General features: G+C 55.2%; 1 protein-coding gene across 19 annotated transcripts in view; it reads left to right on the top strand.

The window, feature by feature from the left end:
• The window catches only part of PTPRF (protein tyrosine phosphatase receptor type F), a 95,364-nt gene that overhangs the window by 15,500 nt on the left and 59,662 nt on the right, over nt 1-20,202 (top strand). For all 19 annotated transcript variants that reach the window (XM_054491387.2, XM_063656973.1, XM_054491517.2 and 16 more), the window contains 3 exons: nt 926-1,061; nt 9,363-9,508; nt 9,671-9,812. In XM_054491387.2, the coding sequence (XP_054347362.1) occupies nt 971-1,061; nt 9,363-9,508; nt 9,671-9,812 (379 nt within the window). In that variant the 5' untranslated portion in view covers nt 926-970. Of the gene's footprint in view, nt 1-925; nt 1,062-9,362; nt 9,509-9,670; nt 9,813-20,202 lie in introns of those variants that run through there.

The raw sequence follows: 20,202 nt of genomic DNA, 5'->3' as shown, positions 1-20,202 counted from the left end.
CATAGCTTCCTGTCTCAAACATCGGCCCCAGTCTTTTTGTGCATAGCTTCCTGTCTCAAACATCGGCCCCTGAGGTTCACACCCCGTTCTCCCTACACTTGTTTGGCTCCAGGCTTCTGGGGCAAGGGCAGAAGAGGTGTGAGGTTTGAATTCTAGGGTCTAACACCCCATTCCTGGACACTGAGGCCTCCCTGTGGTTTCTCTGTGGAGTGGGAAGGTGCCATGGGAATTGGGTAGGACGAGGGTGGCCAGGCAGGGCAGCAGCAGCTTGTCAAGAGCACGTCCTGGCAAGCACTGATGGGTTGTGGCTTTGACTGGAAGCCTTTGATACCTGGAGCCCGTCTTCGGCTAACAAGCCTGTGTTCAGGGGCCTGTGCTCAGCGTGCTTGTGGAGTCTGGCCTCCCACCTTCTCCCTCCCTGCTGGGGAGTGGAGGGGCAACAGAATTCTACCAGGGAGACTCCAGAGTCAGTCGGCTTTGCCCTTCACTTCTCCTTGTCACTGTCTTGTCTGTCTGTCCTCTGTCCCACGTAAGCGTCTCTCTGACCCTGTTTCCCTGTCCTCTTATGGGGGTGAGTTAGAAGCTCAAGGTTTGGAATGGAACACACTGTACATTCTCTGGTCTTACCCGCTCCCTGTACCCCCTACTCAGGTTTGGAGAATGGCCTGAAGGCCTCCTGCACTCTTTCTCCCTCCACTGTGACTGTTGAGCTGTCCTTATGGGTGCTGGGGAATAAGTGAGGAGCTTGGGTGGTCACTGGGGTCAGAAGGTCTAGGTGGTCATTGCACAGCCCAAGTTGGGGGCTCTGTTGAACTAGGCTCTGGATGGTCAGTGAGGATGACTGGGGGTCAGGAAGCGTCAGGGGTGGGCATTAGGGACAGCAGTAAATACCAGCTAACTGGCTCTGCCCTTCTCTCCATTACAGGTTGATTGTCCTGGGCTGTGGCTGGCTGTGGAGCTAGAGCCCTGGATGGCCCCTGAGCCAGCCCCAGGGAGGACGATGGTGCCCCTTGTGCCTGCACTGGTGATGCTTGGTTTGGTGGCAGGCGCCCATGGTGACAGTAAGTCTGACCCCTCAAGGTACAGATCTCCCAGGTTGAAAGGTGGCATCCTTCCCAGCGGGACTGTGGGATGGGGACAGACCAGCTACTAGGAGAGACAGGATGGCCAGAAACCCTTTAGACCTTCTGTCCTAGAGAGCCCCCACTGCTTGGAGAGCCTCTTTCTAAGGAATACCTGGGTACTTAGGAGCATCTTTAGGCACCAGAGCGGGGCAGTCGAATCGTGACCCTGTCTTATGGGGCTGGGGCAAGACCTGTCCTCGATTCATGTGGTGATTGTGTGATGTGCTTGTACTGTGTGCACTGTTGCAGATCTGTGCTGAAGGCAGTGTGAGCTACAGCCAGGGGTTGGCATGGGAATGGGGGGTGGCACGCAGGGCATGCGTATGGATGTGTGCCCAGGACGGGGGTGTGTCCATAGGCCCAAGGAGGGTCAGAAGCCGGAGCCACCCATAGCTCTTCCCCTACACTGGACCCTCAGGATCCACCTATGCAGATCTGAGCCCCTCCTTCTCCTTTCATGGGGACCTTCTAGGCAAAGGAGCATCCCCCCCCACCCCAGCTCCTCAGCCCTGGAAACGGGGGGGAGGATTGTGTTTGGCCGGCAGGAAGCTGAGCAACGCCCCCTCTGTGTGTGTTTGTGTTGGAGGGGGGTGGAATTGTCCCCATCCAGATCCAACTCCGAACTTTGGTCCCTTTCCTGCTGCCCTTCCCCCTGCCTGGCACTATGAGACTGGCCGCAGCCCGCCCCGTCACCATGGTTACCACTGCTTGGTTACTGGTGGGAGGCGGGGCACAGGGCAGATTTAGCCAATCTGCAGGCTGAGGGGGAGGGGCGAGGTCGGAGCCAAGGTCCCTGGGGGAAGGGGCCGTTCCCAGCCTGTCCAGAGCCCAGGGGTGATCCAGGGCCAACCTTGGGGTCAGCCCACGGGTCACCAGGCCATAGGGCTCCCCCACCCGCCTCCGTATCTCTGGGCACAGATCTCTCCCCTTGCCCCACCAGGGCTCTTTCTCCTAATGGCTCATTAACTATTCAGGAACTGATTCTGGAGTGGGGTGGGACTGGTGTGGTCCCGCCCTTTGTCCTCAAGTGCTGGGTCCTGGGTGGAGCTAGAAGGGAAACGAGAAGGGGCAGGCATTCCCAAGGGGTGGGGCAAAGGGTCATGGGAGCACCAGGTACCAAAGAGAGGGCTGGGCAGGTGAGAGCAAGGAAAAAAGACAGGTGAAGAATCACATGGGGAAGTGGGGCAGGGGATCTCCAGGCCGGGCTGGAACCTGCAGGGTCAGGTTGGAGTAGAAAGCCCTATCAGGTGTGACCCCCATGGTTGGCAGGAAGGTGAAGGCTTGTCCAGGTGTGGTCAGCAGCTCTTGGACCTTGAAGTACTGTCCTTGCCCTCCCCGCCGACCCAACCCCAGGCACTTTCAGGGCCTTCAGACAGGAGCTCCAGGGCAGGGGAAGGATGGCCCAGTTGGGCTTCAACAGATAACACATCCTGGGAGAAGAACTGCCCTCCTTCTTCTGCCTCAGACCCAATGCGCCCCAACCAGTACCCCTCACTCTCATCCCCCAGCCTGCTGTCTTCCCATGTTCTCTCCCGTGAAAGGCGTTACCACCCACCCGGTCACCCAAGTCAGAACCTGGGCCTCCTCCAGCCTCCTCCCTCCGTGATATCCCACATCTAATCCATCACCAAGCTCCGTCGCTTCTACCTTCTGAATATCTTTGGAATGCATCCACTTCTCTCTCTACCGCCTTCATCCAAGCCACCCTCAGCTCTTGGGCTTTTGCACGCAACAGCCTCCTGATGGTTTCCCTGCCTCCAGTCTTTTCCTTCCTAATCCACTCTGCATTCCAAAGGTAGAGTCATGTCACAAGGTGAAAACATCATCATGTCACTCTTCAGTTTAGAATCCTTCATTTCCTCCCGCCCCCAGGCCCCCAGGGTCGTAACCCTTCTCTAGGCCCTGCATTATCAAGCTTCTATCAACCTCATCCCTCGCTGTCCCCCCACCCACCCCACTCACCCACCATGCTGACTTCTTTCAGTGGCTCACCAATTCCCAGTAGTAATTGGTAGGGGCAAGGCGGAACAGTTTTTAAAGCAAAGAACCTCCATGCTGATTCCTTAGGAACCAAAGCCCAAAGACCAGGTCTTGAAGGTAGAAAGCAGCTGAAGAAGCTGAAATCCTGCCTTATCCAGGTAGGGGGTTCGGGGGACTCAGGCCTTCTCCTAGGCAGAGAGCCATGGGGCAGGAGCCTGGGCTGGGGTTCATAGTGACCGAGCCCCAGGAGCCAGGGTCTGTCTTCCAGGCCTGTCTTACACTGCACACACTTTTGGATCTCTCCCTGCACTGAGGCCGGGCTCAGGCTGAGCTTGGGCAACTACTAGCCAGGGGCAAGTGGCCATACACGGACAGGGCCGCTGCAGAAGATAGGGTAGGCACCCCAGAGAATTGACAGCTGGGGCAGTGAAGCGCGAAGCGGACAAATGTGTTTCAATAGGCCTCTTAACGAGACAAATGAATGGGGGCCCTGGCCTCTGAGGGGAGTGGAGGGAAGCGGGTGGAGAAGCAGCTGCCAAGAGTTAGCCCAGAGGCCCCAGTGTCAGTGCCGCACGCGCAGCTCCAGTGGAGATTTGGGCACACATTGGGGTAGGATCTGCTGCAGCGCAGCTTCCCCAGCCAGGCTTCGTGGCTTCTCAGGAGGTGACGTTGTGGGGCCAGAGGTATCCTGAGCCAGGGCAGAGGTTTTTGCTGATCTCAAGTGCGTGTCGCGTGCCTGCCTTCTGGCAAGACCTGCAGTGTGGAGGCACAGCCTTGTGAGCAGTGACCACAGGGTGTGTGGGTGGGTGGCACTGACACAGGCCATGGCAGAAGCATCTTTGGAGAGGAGTTGGGAGGCTTCCTGGAAGAGGGGAGCCCTGAAGGGTGAATGGACATTTGCTAATGGGGGGGTATTGCATAATGAGGTGGGATTGGGGGGAAGAAGCACGAATGTGGCTGGGCTTCTCTGTGGAACTCATGGGAGAGCCACATTGAGAACTCGACAGCATGGGACAGAGGTGGGGTCCCAAGACCAGGTGGGAGTGAGACCCTGGTTATGGCCCATTTACCCAGAATCCTAGGAGCTCAGAGCAGGATGCGTGCTGGCTGGAGGGGTGGGTGGCGGGTGGGTAGACAGAGGTGGGCAGAGGCTGAGGAGCTGGGAGTGTGTCTGTTGTGTCATTTCCCTCCTCCCCAGAGCCTGTGGAGCACACAGGGTCTGTCGTCTGTCGTCATGCTCTCTCCCTCGTTCTATGGGTGGCCTGTCTAGACTCTGCTCCCTGTGGGACTTCCCGCAGATTCCGTTGCTTTCTCTCTCTGGGCCTGTTTTCCTATTGCACAATGGGGATAATCACTTCTACCTGGAAAGGTTAACTGAGGTCACATGGATGAGGCGCCTGGAACCTAGTGTGTATTCCCCTTATCTGAGGCCATGACCTGGGGCTCTTGCTCTGTCCCTGGGAACCAGGCTTGTCTCTGAGTGGGCTCCAGGGGGGTACCAGGAACAGTCACAGGAGCTCACTGAGTCCCAGCTTAAGCTGCTCAGACCCGGGGATATCTGTCTCTCCAGAAGCTCCCTGCCCTGCCTTCGCCGGCCCTCACGGCCCTGCCTCCGTGTGTACATGTGTATGTGTACTCCATGGGAAAGGCACAAAATAGCAGTCAGTCTCTCCACAGAAGAGCCTTGATGGTGGCCCAGTTTGACTCTCCCTGGGGCTGGACCCCTACAACCTCCCTGGGAGGTGGTTGCAGCCCTGTTTCTCCAGCCAATTCCACTTACTCCTTTCTTAGGCCACTTCCTCCCACCCTGCGTGGGCTTGGTGGCTCGAGAATGTTGCCGTCCATACCCCGGGAGCTGTGCTGAAAGGGCTGTGCGGCCCCTGACCACTGTGTGTGTCAGGGAGGGGGCACGCTCTCGTGGGGTGTCAGGCCAGGTGGCGGTGGGTAACTGGCAGAAAGGCCCTCCTGGTGTGCTCTGGTGGCACCCTGTTGACCCAGTCTCAGAAGTTGTGTTCAGACCCTCACTGAACACCAGCTATGGGTCAGGCACGGGGCAGAGTAGTCCAAATAGCTTGGTTTGCTGCCTGCCTGGGGACCTGACACTGTGGGATCTGGTCAGTGCTGGGATGGGAAGCCCTGGGCACCTCAGGCCATGGGACACAGAGCAGGCTCCTACAGCAGCTTGGCTGGGTGGGACATGAGAGAGGGGCTGGGCTGGGCACACTCAAAGGCAGGGAGGAGTCTGAGGGCCTAGCCTGTCAGGGTGGCCTGGGTGGTGGGTCCAAGCTGTGTGCTCTGCACAGTGCTGGGCCTGTACTATAGTAGGTGTTCAAAAAATACTTGTTGAAAGAGTAAAGAAGCCGGGTGTGGTGGCTCACACCCGTAATCCCAACACTTTGGGAGGCCAAGGCAGGTGGATCGCCAGAGCTCAGGAGTTTGAGACCAGCCTGGGCAACATGGTGAAACCCTGTCTTTACCAAAAATACAAAAAATTAGCCAGGCATGGTGGTGTGCACCTGTGGTCCCAGCTACTCGGGAGGCTGAGGTGGGAGGATTGCTTGAGCCTAGGAGGTGGAGGCGGAGGTTACAGTGAGCTGAGATTGTGCCACTTGTACTCCAACCTGGGTGACAAAGTGAGACCCCCCCCCCCCCCAAAAAAAAAAAAGACTAAAGAAAAGTGAGCCTGAGAGCTTAGGAGGAGCACATTTCAGAGGGGAGCGGAGAGAGGAACATCAGGCCCGTTGGTAGCTGAGGAAAGGTGCCGTTAGATCTGTGCTCCCCAAAGATACTCTGCTGAACATAAGGGGCAACGCCTTGTCTCCGATGCTGTGTCCTGAGGGTGGAGGTGGATTGGAGGGAATCGGAGGGCGAGGCCTGGTTGAGGGGCGGGGCTTGCCTGTCTGGTCCCCCGGGCTGCCTTGGGCCAGCCTGGCCGAGTCTCTAGGGTGGGCGGGCAGGGTGCAGGCTCCTCTCCAGCCTCCAAGAGAGGGGAGTTGTTCTGCCTCCTCGATAGCCCCAGGCCTTGGGCACAGCCCAGCCTCCCACGGCTCTTGGGCCCTCCTCCTTCCAGGCCGCCGGTGACCCGCACCTGGCTCTCCTCCCCGGCGTCTCCTCTCCCCTTCTTTGTTTGGAGCGGAGGCCCCGCCCCCAGGCGCACTAGCCCGGCCATTCCGGTTCAGCAGGTTCCAGCCCCCGGTTTCTGCCGCTGCAGGTCCCGGCAGGAGCTGAAGGGGCACTTTCTCCCTGGGTTTCTCTTCCCTGGTGCAGCAGGGGCCGCGGTCCTCATCCTCCTCAGTTCCTCAGTTCGGTCCTTCTTTCGTTCTCCACCCTTGGGTGCCAGGAACTGCGTCAGACACTGGGACAGGAAACCAGACAGGCATGCTATCCGCCCTGCCCAGGGTTGTGTTCTAGGAGGGGAAGCAGCCATTAATCAAACACCAAAAATGTGGAAAAGTAATAACCTCACACGTGTGCATAATAAACCGTGAGTGAAAGTTATAAGCTCGGCAGGTAGGTAATAAGCTAGGAGCAGTGCTGTGGGAGGCAAGGGAGTTACCCGGGAGTTTCAAACTAAGAACTGAGCTCATGGGTTGGGGGCAGGGGGGACTAGAGAAGGCAGTGATACTTAAATGGAGAGCAGAAGGATGAATGGAAGTTAGAGTGTATGGAGGAGGTTGGCAGAAGCAGCAGCTTATGCAAAGGCCCTGTGGCTGCAGGGAACATGACATTGCTTCTTTAGAGGAGCCAAAGCTGGGGCTCTGGGGAGAGCAATTCGGTCAAACCCCGTGGCTTTGTCTGCCATAACAGGTGTTTTGAGAGTGATTTGGGAGGCCTTTGGAGGGTTTTGATAGGGCGGGGTGTCGGGAGAGTCTGTCACCTCACTCTGGACGCTGAGTAGAGAACAGACGGGAGGCATGGGGCAGGCCTGGAGGCAGGGGCTCCCGCGTGTTAGGCCAGTGGAGTGCCAGTCAAGGGAAGGTGGAATCTGGACTAGGGTATGGCAGCACAGGTGGAGAACCCTGAGCTGCTTTGTGGAGGGCTTCAAGTGTGGGGGAAGAGTGCATGGTATGGGGGTGGGGGACAGGAGACACCCCCAGTGGAGCCTGAGCAGGAGAGTCGTGTCTGAGAGGGCCTGTCTGGAAGGAGCAACAGAGGCCAACTTTGCAGACAGCTGCAGTTGGGAGAGCCTGGAGCCTCCTTCAAAGGGCATTCAGGGGAAGGGCAAGGCACGCTGGGGGGTTCTGGACCTTCTGTGGTGTCTCCTTGTCTTTCTGGTCCCTACAGCCTCTCTCAGCTGGCTGCCCGAGCCTGCACTAGGCACTCTAAGAACATAGTCCCAAGGTCTCCCTCCAGGGAAGGCTGTAGGTGAGCTTAGGAGTGAGAAGGCTGGATCAAAGCCTGGCTCCATGCCTGCATCCCTCTGACTTGCCAGTCATTTCACCCTCCAAGCCTCTATTTCCCCACCTCTTAAATGGGGATAATAATACCACCTACCTTATGGGATTGCTGTAAGACTGATAATGCTGGTACAAGTGATGGCTTCCCTCATGGAAGGCTCACCACGTAAAGCAGTTTACAGACATCTCATTCCATCTATGACAGAATCCTGTGTCACTGTTTTGGAGATGGGAAAAAAGAGGCTCAGAGATGGTGAGTGATTTGCATAATAATTACATAAAACCCCCAGAGCCCCTGGCCCCTGGAGTTCTCAAAAGTTCCTTCTCTGTTGGTACCTGCAGCTGCCACTCCCTACCCCGCTCCCATAGACCCTCTCCTCCTTGGAGACTCTGCATCATCTGCCGTCCCTTCTCTGCTGGATCAACACCTTCTCCCTCTCTGCTGGCTCCCATCAGTATTTAAACATTGCCTTTCATATCTGTCTTCAAGAATAAAAGAAAAAAAATTCACAAACCTCCCTTCCTGCCTCATCCTTTCCAGCTGCTGGCTGTATAGTCACCTGTACTTCCCTCTCTCCCTCATCGCCTCCCAGTCATTCTTTGGCCTTCTTTGGTCTGGCTTTGGCCCCCACCCACCACTCCACTGACTCTGTTCTTGTCAAGGTCCCTGACAATCTTGTGTGAACTGTTTTGTACCAGGTGTTTTACAGTCAAACATGCCTGAATTCAGGTCCCAGATGTGCCCCTCACTGGCATGTGATCTTGGACAAGTGACTTGACCCCTCTGAGCCTGTAAACTGGGGATAATAGCAATGAAGGACTAAAGATAACCTGGTGCAGAGTGGGTGCTTGGCAAAGGATTGTCATCATTGCACACGTTTCTGTGCCAGGGACCAGGCTAGGCCTGGGCTCCTGGGGACCAAAGAGGTGGTCTGAAAGGTCATTTCTCACAGCACTAGCCCTTTTTGGAGCTGTTCATTGGCCTGATTAATAGGAAACGGATCAGCTGTCAAGATTAACGAGCTATTGCTACAAGACTATAGCAAATGGGTTGGGCTTCTCTGGGTTCATGACCCTAGGTGGTGGAATTCTTAGGGATAGGGGCTGTGGACTGGCCCTGGTATGTGTACTGAGGTGATGAGGGTGCGGCAGCGCCATGTCTGAGCCCCTACCTTTCTTCTCCTCCCTCTGCCTCCCTGTGGACACCTTGAGAAGACTGTCAGAAGGCAATAACTAAGTCAGTGGGGGAGGGATGGGAGAGGCAGATTTACAGGAAAGCATTCACCTGGGAAGACATCCAGAGAGACTTAGGAACTGGACTGTCTAGGCCTTTGGGACTGCTGCTGGTATGTGGGGGCTGGGAGAGAGGGAGGAGTCACGGTTCCTGGCCGGAGCCCCGGGGTGGATGGTGGTGCCATCACTGAGATGGAGAGCAGGGGGAGGGACAACTCTCAGGGAGAGCTGGAGCTCTTCCCAGCAGCACTCCAGCACGCCTTTTTCCTGGAGGTTGGAATTGATGTGGAGCGGGCAACAGAAGGGTGCAGTGGTAATGTGAACTCCAGACTTGGAACACCTGGGTTCGGATGTACACTTACCAGCTGTGTCATATTGGACAAATCCCTTAACCTCTCTGGGCTTCTAGAAACAGAAACAGTTGTAGCACCCACTTCATATGCTTAACAGAGTTAAAAAATGTTAAACTCTCCGAACAGTGCCTGGCACATACTAAGCGCTACATAAAGGTGAGGTGTCCTTATTTTCTTTGTAGGTCTTTCTCTCTGCCCCCATGACTGCCACCTGCCTCACTGGCCATTCCTGTAGTGACTGTGCTGTGGTGACTTGGTGTCTCCATCTCTTCCAGGCAAACCTGTCTTCATTAAAGTCCCTGAGGACCAGACTGGGCTGTCGGGAGGGGTAGCCTCCTTCGTGTGCCAAGCCACAGGAGAACCCAAGCCGCGCATCACATGGATGAAGAAGGGGAAGAAAGTCAGTTCCCAGCGCTTCGAGGTGTGTCTGTGGTGGGAAGGGGTCAACAGGGCTCAGGGTCTGCCCACATTCTCTCCTTTCAGTCTCCCTCCTCATGGACCTTTTGGAGGTGGGAGGACGACTGACCCTGAGCAGGCTCCTGTGTCCTGAGTAGGCTGTGACCCCATGTCTGTCCTCTGACAGGTCATTGAGTTTGATGATGGGGCAGGGTCAGTGCTTCGGATCCAGCCATTGCGGGTGCAGCGAGATGAAGCCATCTATGAGTGTACAGCTACTAACAGCCTGGGCGAGATCAACACTAGTGCCAAGCTCTCAGTGCTTGAAGGTACGTGCTAGGGAGACGTGGCACGGTGGGCTGCTGGGCTGAGGTGTGGGAAGAGCCAGCCAGCCCTGATCCTGTCCTGGGCCCATGTGCATTTGGCAGAAAGGAGGACTGGCCACCTTGGGGTCGGTGAAAGTCAGTGGTGGACAGCGATAGTCATTGGATCTGGCCTGGATTGTGCGGCTTATGCTGAGGCCAGCCATGTGGGGCATGATGCCTTTGTATTCTCCTGCTGAGCCGGGTCGTTGCTTGGGTGGGGTCTCGGGTCTGACTTGAGGTGTGGAGCTGCAGCTGTGTATCCCTTGGGTTACGTGGTTATGGCTGTGGCTGTTTGGCAGTGAACCGGATTTCCATGTGGAGCCTGGCCGTAGGTGTCAGGCAGATGTGTTCCTTGTTGCCCCTGTGAGCTGAGGGCTGGGGCTCTGTCCGCAGATTTTAGTGTCTTCTCTCATTTGGTGGCTTCTCCATTCATTCACAAACACTCCCTGGACCACCTTGAAGTCCTCTGAGCACCGAGGAGGAGGAAGCTGTGTCTAAGCCAAGTCTTGAGGACAGGTGGGAGTTGGGGATGGCAGTTGGCAGCTAGGCAGCTGCCCAGGCCCAGAAGCAAGAGAGGATGGAGCTTTCAGAGAGCTCTGAGTAGTTCAATTTGGGTTTTCTGGAGGGCAGAGGGGGAGCTAGAGAGCACAGGAAGAAGGAGAAAGCAATTCAGCATGAATCTGGAGAGGTTTGGAGGGCAGATTACACAGGATCTGGCTGAGAAATGAACACTCTCCTAGGGACATAGGAAGCCACAAACAAGGCGGGGGTGAGATGATGAGACCCCAGCCACAACTGATTCATCAGTCTGAATGTGTTTATGTTTTCAAAATATAGCATCGATTGTTGCTTGCTTTTTTTTCCTTTCTTTCTTTTTTTTTTTTTTTTTTTTTTTTTTGAGATGCAGTCTCAGTCTTGTTGCCCAGGCTGGAGTGCAATGGTGTGATCTCAGCTCACTGCAACCTCTGCCGCCCGGGTTCAAGCGATTCTCCTGCCTCAGCCTCCCAAGTAGCTGGGATTACAGGCATGCGCCACCATGCCCAGCTAATTTTGTATTATTAGTAGAGATGGAGTTTCACCATGTTGGCCAGGCTGGTCTTGAACTCCTGACCTCAGATGATCCGCCTGCCTCAGCCTCCCAAAATGCTGGGATTACAGGTGTGAGCCACCGCACCCAGGCCGATTGTTGCTTTCTTTTTAAGAATGTGATGTCGATACCTGTTCCTTTTTGAAAAATTGAAAAGTATAGAATAGCACAGGGGAAAAAATTAAAATATCTCAGTCTACCTCTAGTAATAACATTTGGTGATTTACTCGTGGCCCATTTTCTGTGCATACATATATGTGTGTGTGTGTGAACAGAAATGGGACCACATACTGTCTGATGATTTATAGACTGCTTTAAAAAAAAACAACATATGGCTAACATCTTCCTTGCCACTAAATATTCTTCTGTATCATTCTTTTTTTTTTTTTTTTTTTTTTTTTTTTGAGACGGAGTCTCGCTCTGTCGCCCAGCCTGGAGTGCCGTGGTGCCATCTTGGCTCACTGCAACCTCTGCCTCTGGGGTTCAAACGATTCTCCTGGCTCAGCCTCCCGAGTAGCTGGGACTACAGGCACGCACCACCACTCCTGGCTAATTTTTGTATTTTTAGTAAAGACAGGGTTTCACCATATTGAACAGGCTGGTCTGGAACTCCTGACCTCGTGATCTGCCCACCTTGGCCTCCCAAAGTGCTGGGATTACAAGCGTGAGCCGCCATGTCCGGCCTGTATCATTATCCTTAATGGCTATGGGTAAGCTGTCACATGGAAGTACCCTAGTTTATTTAGCCTTTCCCTTATTGTTGGACACATATGTTCTCAGTTTTTTTGTTTCTATAAATAAGGTGCCATACACGTCGTTGCAGATGGATGTGTTCACCTTCCTGATTATTCCCTTATTCTAGGTTCGTGGAAGTGGAATTGCTGAGTCAAAGGGCACATGCATTTTTAAGCCTTTCGATATTTCCAGAAGATTGTGTCAGTTCATACTCCTGCCAAGCAGGGCAGAAGAGGGCCTCTTTCCTGCACATCTTCCCCACTGTTGGGAAATATCATCAAAAAAATATTTTTTGCCAAGTTAATAGGCAAAAAATGGCATCTCAATTTAATTTGCATTTCTTTGATTACAAGAACAGCTGAACATCTTTTCACATTGGCCATTTTTATGCTGTGGCTTTATCTGTTCACACACACATCTCCGTTCAGTTACTCTTTTTGTTGTTGTTGTTGTTGTTTGGTTTTGGGGGGTTTTTTAGTTTTTTTTTGAGACAGAGTCTCACTCTGTCGCCAGGCTGGAGTGCAGTGGCGAGATCTCGGCTCACTGCAACCTCCACCTCCCAGGTTCAAGTGATTCTCCTGCCTCAGCCTCCCAAGTAGCTGGGACTACTGGCAGGTGCCACCACGCCCAGCTAATGTTTGTATTTTTAGTAGAGACGGGGTTTCACCATGTTGGCCAGGCTGGTCTCGAACTCCTGACCTCACCCGCCTTGGCCTCCCAAAGTGCTGGGATTACAGGCATGAGCCACTGCGCCCAGTGTCGGTTACTCTTTTGCATCTGTGTCTCGTATGAGTCCGTGGGCTCTACAAGCTTAGAGGAGCCATAGAGGGCAGTGGTTAAGACTCTGGACCACTCACTTCTCGTGTGTCTTTGGGTTAGTAACTATGCCTCTGACCCTCATTTGCTCCATCTGTAAATGGATATAATGGCTACCACCCAAGCTGGTTTGGAAGATTGAATGCTGTGTATGAAGCGCTTCCCAGGAGTGTGGTGGTGGTTGCTGTGGGGCTGGAAGCTGTACATCTTGAGGCCTCACCATGTGAGCTGAAGGTGGTTGGACCCCGTGCTGCCTGGCGTCATCCAGGTGGTGCAGCCCCACTGCCTGCTGCCACGGGGGGGACTTACCTGTGCAATAGGAACTCAGAGAACAGGCCCTGAGCCAGCATCACTGATTGCTGAGTATTCTCAGGCTCCTCCCTGCCACTCCTGACCTGTTTCCCCACTCGTGACCTGGGGGCAAGTATTTCAATGCTGCCCAGTCCTCCTATTGGCATCTGTCCTAGCAGGGAGCCATCTGCCCTGCCCTGGCATTTGGGAGGTGGCTGAAGGACCAGAGGCCCCAGAGGGCTTCTTTTCAGGCTCTCAGATTGAGGAACAGGGCCTCCTTGTTAGTACTGAAAGAGGAGTCCTTCAAAAGCGCCTAAGCCCCAGGTCCTGTGTCAGGAGCCCTCTTACCTCTGCCACTGCCCTGGGCAGCCTTACCTTTCAAAGAGTTGAGGAGGATGGAGGTGGTCTTTCAGGCCTGGGGTGAGGAGGACCGACTTTAGACTGACAGGAGGGGCTGGGTGTGGTGGCTCACGCCTGTAATCCCAGCACTTTGAGAGGCAGAGGCCTGCACATCACTTGAGGTCAGGAATTCGAGACCAGCCTGGCCAACATGGCAAAACCCCATCTCTACCAAAAAATACAAAATTAACTGGGCGTGGTGGCGCACGCCTGTAGTCCCAACTACTTGGGAGGCTGAGGCAGGAGAATTGCTTGAACCCAGGAGGAGGAGGTTGCAGTGAGCTGAGATTGTGCCACTGCACTCCAGCCTGGGCGACAGGAGACTCCATCTCAAAAAAAAAAAAAGAAAAAAAAAGAGGACCTGCAGGAGGTGCCTCCATTTGGTTTCTCTACCAGGGGCCAGCAGTATATGTTTGTGCTTCTGGGGTGTGAGAAGTGTCTGATGAGGCTGGGGAGAGTGTGGCGCAAGTACCCAGACCCTGTCCCTGCTCCGGGGAAGGGTGTGGAGCTGTGGGCCTGAGTGAGCCCCTCCTGCTTCTGAAACACAGCACCAGGAAGACAAAATGCTGACTTATCCTGCTGGTCTGTATAACCTTGACCAGCATTGGGCTTGACAGAAAGGCATGCTGCAGGAGGGCCAGAGGGAAGCAGCCCAGCGGGTGAACACCCGCCCCCTGCCCCGCCTCACCCCACCCCTCCCCTCCCTCCTAGGAGGGTCAGGAAAGCTGGGTGCCTGCAGGAACTGGGTGAAAGGATGGCTGGACTGGAGCTCTGGGGTGGGGCCGGCAGGAGCCAGGGCCATTCTTGGGAGGCCACCACAGGGTCCGAGGAGGGCTGGGGAGGGGATGGAGCTAGTTGGGGTCTGGGAAGTAAGAGTCCTTCCTCAGTTGCACACAGCTCTCCCTGTGAGCTGGTCTCCTTGGAGAGTGGCTGAGGGCTGTCTGGGGTGAACTGGCTCAGGTGAAGATCAGTGTGCCCCCAAAAAGGAGCCCAGGCCTGCAGTCTGTTCTGTGCCCTCTGCCTTTGCCTCATGTCACACCAGGCCCAACTGCTGTGGCTCCAGGGCTACTCCCACCACAGCCCGTGGGAGTGCCCACCCCCAAATCCCCCACAGCCATGCCCTTTGCCTCGCATCTGAGCAGGATTGTCATTCCCAGTGTGGCCTCCCCTTGACACCCCCGCCAGGACTGCATACGAGGTGGGGGTGCCCAGCACAAGCTGGCCGGGGTGAGCCCGTCCTGGCTGTGATGAGCGTGGGGCCCGCCGCCCAGCGTTCCTGTCTGAGTGGTAATTGAAGCCATTAGCGCGCCAGCCTCTCCCTCGCCGGGTAATGGCAGGAAAAGCTCTTCTCGCTCGGCACTCTTGAGGCGGCGGCAGAATCACTCCCCCTCCAACCCGCCCGCTGCTGCCACTGAGACAGGGAATCTGACATTTTCCCTCACCAGGGAGGGGGAGCCTTGGGGGAGGGGAGGGAGGCAGGCCTGGATTCCTGGCCTTTCCCTCCAGGAGGTTTGGGGGGCAGTGAAGGTCTTGGAGCTCAGTCTGTAAGTCATGGATTCACCTGGGGCCGCAGATTTCAGGCCTGGAAGGACTGGCCGGGAAAGCCCAGGAGGCCGCCAGACATTCAGTGGCGTGGGGAGGGCACTGATGACTTTGGGTAGGTTCTGGGTGGGACAAGGAGGTGGGAGAAGAAAGAGGCTGTGGAGCAGAGATGAGCTGTTTTGGACTTGTCCTGGGGGGCCTAGCTCCAAGGGTTCTGAGTACAGGTAGCATTATTTGTCTTGGGGTCATTGATAGGGCAGATAACGTGCACTGTTTGTGTGGTGTGGGTGCCCTGTGTGCCATGTTTAAGGCAGTGTGTGTGTGAAGTGTGTGGTGCAGTGTATATAGCAGGGGTGCTGCCTTGCAAGCTGTGTGCACAGAATGGGGTGTGCAGTAGTCGGTGCACACGTTACCATCAGGCAGTGGGGAAGGGGCAGTGTGTGCAGGAGGTACTGCATGCTTTATGGGCTGTGTATGCAGCGTGCAGTGTTTGTGTGCACGTGTGTGCATCAGGCAGTGCGTGGGTGTGGTGTGTAAGCAGGTAGTGAGTACCTTATGGGCCATGTATACAGCAAGGCATATGCATCACGCAGTATGTGGGCAGTAGGCAGTGTGTGTGTTTGTATCAGGCAGTATATGTGTGCAGTGTGCCGTGCGGCAGGCTACCTGTGTTTATATCAGGCAGTGTGTGTTTATGTGCAGCAAGGGTATGCAGTAGGTGTGCAGTAGACTGTGTGCAGCAGGCAGTGTGTGTGTGTGTACAGCAGGTGGTGTGCCGCAGGCAGTGTGTGTACGTATCTGGCGGTGTGTGGTGTGTGTTTATGTGCAGCATGCAGCGAGTAGTTTGTGTGGTGTACGGCAGGTGGTGTGCAGCAGGCTGTGTATGTATCAGGCTCTGTGTGTGTGTTTGTACAGCAGGTGGTGTGCAGCAGGCAGTGTGTTTATCAGGCAGTGTGTGGTGTGTGTATGCATGTTTATGTGCAGCAAGTAGTTTGTGGGGTGTGCAGCAGGTGGTGTGTAGCAGGCTATGTATGTATCAGGCTGTGTGTGTGTGCGTGTGTGTACAGCAGGTGGTGTGTAGCAAGCTGTGTGTATGTGTCAGGCAGTGTGTTTATGTGTGTGTCCAGCAGGTGGTGTGTAGCAGGCTGTGTATGTATCAGGCAGTGTTTGTGTGCGCAGCGGGTAGTTTGCAGGGGTGTACAGCAAGCAGTGTGCATGGTATGTACAGCAGATGGTGTGCAGCAGGCGGTGTGTGTATGTACATGTGCCGCAGGCAGTGTGTGTGCGTGTGTGTGTACAATAGGTGGTATGCAGTGGGCAGTGCATGTGTGTGCATATAGCAGGCTGTGTGGTGTGTACAGCAGGTGGTGTGCAGCAGACTGTGTATGCATCAGGCAGCGTATGTGTGTGCAGCAGGCAGTGTGTGTGTACATGCACATGTGCATGCGCAACAGGCACTATATTTGTGCAGCAGGCTGTGTGCTTGTACATGCAGCACATAGTGTATGTGTGTGGATGTCAGACAATGCATGTGCATGTGTGTGGTGTGTACAGCAGGTGATGTGCAGCAGGCTGTGTGTGTAGGTGTGCCTCGGGAGTGTGTGGGGGTGGGAGTGGACAGCAGGTGGTGTGTGCCTTACAAGCTGTGTGGGCAGCAGCAGGAGTGGGCAGCAAGCAGCCCGAGCTGAAGTGTGGTGGGGTCAGTCTGGCACTGGCAGGAGGTCAGAGATGCTGTGTCTGGGCTCATTGTCTCTGGGACCCCGCAGGATCCCTGTTTGGAGCTGTTGGTCAGCCAGGAAGTTCGACAGAGTTGGATGTGGCCAGAATGGTCTGGCTGAGCTGTTCTCAGCACCTGTGGTGGTCGACCTCAGCAGCTCCTCTGTAGCCAGGCCAGGAGGTGGGGTGCACCAGATAGGGATCCTGCCCAGACCTGCCTGCAGGAGGTATTGGGACCCTTTCCTCTCCCTCCCCTACCCCACCAAGCCCACATTCCCTTCTGTCTGTTCCCACCCGGCCTCAGTGTCCAGCCAGGACCATACCACCTATGCCATGCGGGCCAGGGAATCCAGGTGTCTCAGTGGAGTGCCTGGTGTTGCCAGCCTTGGAGCAGGCTCTGGGGAAAGGCTGTCAGGCACATGAAGTAGTGACCAGGGTGGGGGCTAATCAGTGCTGTACTGGGCTTGGACCTCTGGGTTCTGCAGGAGCTCTGATCCTGGCTGGCTTTGGGGCTCGTAGGATGATGAAGGACCTTTTGATATACCCCCTGACCACTCCCCAACACAGTCCTTTTGGAAATAGCCCTAGAGACAGAGGGCCAATGATAGACATATGACCCTGTCCTGAGGTATCCTGGGCTGGGCTGGAACTGGAGCAGAGCTGGTGAGGGAGCTTACATTTGCAAGATGGGTGCATGTGTGTTTTCTCAAGGAGTCATCTCTCCCTGCTCCACCTCCTTCCCTGCTCCAAACCTGTATATTCCTTCCACCCACGGTGGAATGACTTGGCCCAGGCCTGACTTTAATGGCTGGGGAGTTGGGTAAAGGGCTATTGCAGGCACAAGATGGCTTCCCAAGTGGCAAGATGTGATCCCTTTCTATTGTCTACATGTGTGTCTGGGGTTAACAGTCTGCTTTGGCAGAAGCTGGGGCTGTCACCTACCTGATTTGCAGCATAGAGGATGTAGAAGTGGCCCCAGAACCTGGAACCCAAGCCAGCTTCTACCCCTCAGCAACTGAGGCATGACCTGTATACCCCTGGTCCAGCTGCTGTGGTCCTCTGTGACCTGTCCTTACACCCCCATGACCACGGTAGATTTCAGATCCACGCAGACATGAGGTTCTACATCCATTTCCTGGAGGTTCTAGGCCCCAGGGATGCAGATGGGAGAGACATTAAGTAAGTTCTCCTGTTTTTATTAGCTGTGATCTGCCTTGAAGCACCCAAGTGGATTCCCTTCCGAATGGGTGCTTCTGTTTAGTAGGTGGTACTCCTGCCTCTTCTGTTAGCCATGGACACTGGACACTTCCCCTGTGCCCAGCCTGCCCCCCTGCCCCTATAGTCACAAGTACCTGTAAGGCCCACTGTACGTGTTCCCTAGCCTCATGACCACGGTGGATCCAATGGCTCTGGGAACAGGCTCACCAGGATGGCGGTTTAAATGCCCAAAGGCCCTGTGCGTGCACATTCTCCATCCTTGGTAAGGTGCTCCCTCCTACTGGTTTGCTTGCTGGGGAGAGAGTACTTTTTTTTTTTTTTTTTTGAGATGGTGTGTGACTCTGTCGCCCAGACTGGAGTGCAGTGGCACAATCTCGGCTCACTGCAACTTCCGCCTCCCGGCTTCAGATGATTCTCCTGCCTCAGCCTTCCGAGCAGCTAGGACTATAGGCACGCGCCACCACACCTGACTAATTTTTTGCATTTTTAGTAGAGATGGGGTTTCACCGTGTTAACCAGGATGGTCTCGACCTCCTGACCTCATGATCCACCCGCCTCAGCCTCCCAAAGTGCTGGGATTATAGGCGTGAGCCACCACGCCTGGCCCTGAGAGGACTTTTTTGAGATGGAGTCTCGCTCCGCCACCCAGGCTGGAGTGCAGTGGCGTGATCTCGACTCACTGCAACCTCTGCCTCCTGGGTTGAAGCAATTCTCATGTCTCAGCCTCCCAAATAGCTTGGGATTACAGGCATGCACCACCACGCCTGGCTAATTTTTTGTATTTTTAGTAGAGATGGGGTTTCACGAAAACACGTTGGCCAGGCTGGTCTTGAACTCCTGACCTCAAGTGATTCGCCGTCTTGGCCTCCCAGAGTGCTGGGATTACAGGCATGAGCCACTGCTTCTGGCCAAATTTTAATCAGAGGAATGACGTGATCAAACTTAAGCTTCAGAAAGGTCCGTGTGGGTGCATAGTGGGGGCTGGAAGGAAACCAATGACAGGTTGTTGCAGTCCAGGTGAGTGATGGCATTGGCGCAAATCTGGGTATGGTTAGAGGAAGATAGGGGAGCAGATCACTAGAAGGTTAGAAAGAGGCCGGGCATGGTGGATCATGCCTATAATCCCAGCACTTTGGGAGGCCAAGGTGGGCAGATCACTTGAGGCTGGGAGTTCGAGACCAGCCTGGCCAACATAGTGAAACCCCGTCTCTACTAAAACTAAAAATTAGCTGGGTGTGGTGGCAGGAGCCTATAATCCCAGCTACTCTGGAGGCTGAGGCATAAGAATTGCTTGAACCCAGGAAGCAGAGGTTGCAGTGATATGAGATGGCGCCACTGCACTCCAGCCTAGGCGACCAAGCGAGACTCCATCTCAAAAAAAAAAAAATAAGATTAGAAAGAGTAGAGGCCTGCCTGGCTATCTGTATGATTGGGGAGGTGCAAGGCTCCAGGTTCCTGGCTCTGGGGCTGGGTAGGTGGGGGTGCCATTTCTAAGATTCACGTACTACAGGAGGACCAGGTTTGGGGAGGTGAGTTGGTGAGTCCAGTTAGAAATCTGTAGAGCCAGGTGTGCGCAGGCATCCGGGGAGGTGTCAAAGAGGCCTCGTACACATTTGCCTGGCACTCCGGGGGACATCTGGAGTTGGAATCTTGCAGGCTGAGAAACAGCAAATCTCAGGGAGCCAGAGCCAGGACAGAAGGAGCCCCAGGAACCGACTCTTCATGTTGGGAGGAGGTTCCTGAGAGACTGGAGGGAAACCAGGAGTGTGTGAGGCCAAGAAGGCCAAGAGAAAAAAGTGTGCGAAGGAGGAGGAGTGGTCAGCAGGGCGGGGTGCTGCCGAGAGGCCCAGCATGTGTCCTTCACAGTTAGTTCTGTGGAGCCATTGTTGGCTTTGGTGTTGGGAGACAGCAGGGCTGAGAAGTGAGAGAGAGGCTATCAGTGTCTATAGTGACTGGAAGCAGGGCCCGAACCTAGGGAGTGAACGGATGACAAGAGTCTCCCTGGAGTAGGACTGAGGTTGGGGAACCACTGAAGGAGAGTCCATTGTGGGCCCGAGTCTGGAACTGCAGTGTGGGTCGGGTGTATGTGCAAGGCATGGCCCCTGGGTTCATGTGGTGGGGAGGCCTCAACCAGGTTGAGCAGGGCGATGTGGGGTGCCAGGGAAACCCGAGGAAGGGGGGGATGACTGGGAGGGGGAGGCCGTGCCTGCCAGCAGGCCCCAAACAGCTCAGATTGAAAAACAAAACAGGCTTTTAAGATGCCAAGTTTGATGAAATCTGAGTGCTGGAAGAGGTGGGAGTTTGCTCTTGGAAAAACAGCTGAAAATCGAGACTCAAAGCTGAGAAGGGAGATGGGCCCAAGGCTCCCCAGGCCCCCCTTACTGCCTGGAAGCCTGGGGGTGGGGCTGGGCTCTCTGGGAGAGTGTGGGAGCGTGCAGATCTGGCAGCCTTCGACTTTTGGAAGGCATCTGGCCCTGGCCCTGCTGAGGATGGAGCCGCTGGAGGGTGGCCTTGGCTTCTGTGGAGCGGCTGAAGGGCAGGGGGAGCCAG

This window comes from Pongo pygmaeus, chromosome 1, assembly GCF_028885625.2.
Source record: "Pongo pygmaeus isolate AG05252 chromosome 1, NHGRI_mPonPyg2-v2.0_pri, whole genome shotgun sequence".
NCBI lineage: Eukaryota > Metazoa > Chordata > Mammalia > Primates > Hominidae > Pongo > Pongo pygmaeus.
Note: the sequence above shows the minus strand (reverse complement) of the source record. Positions and strands in the feature narration are given on the sequence as shown.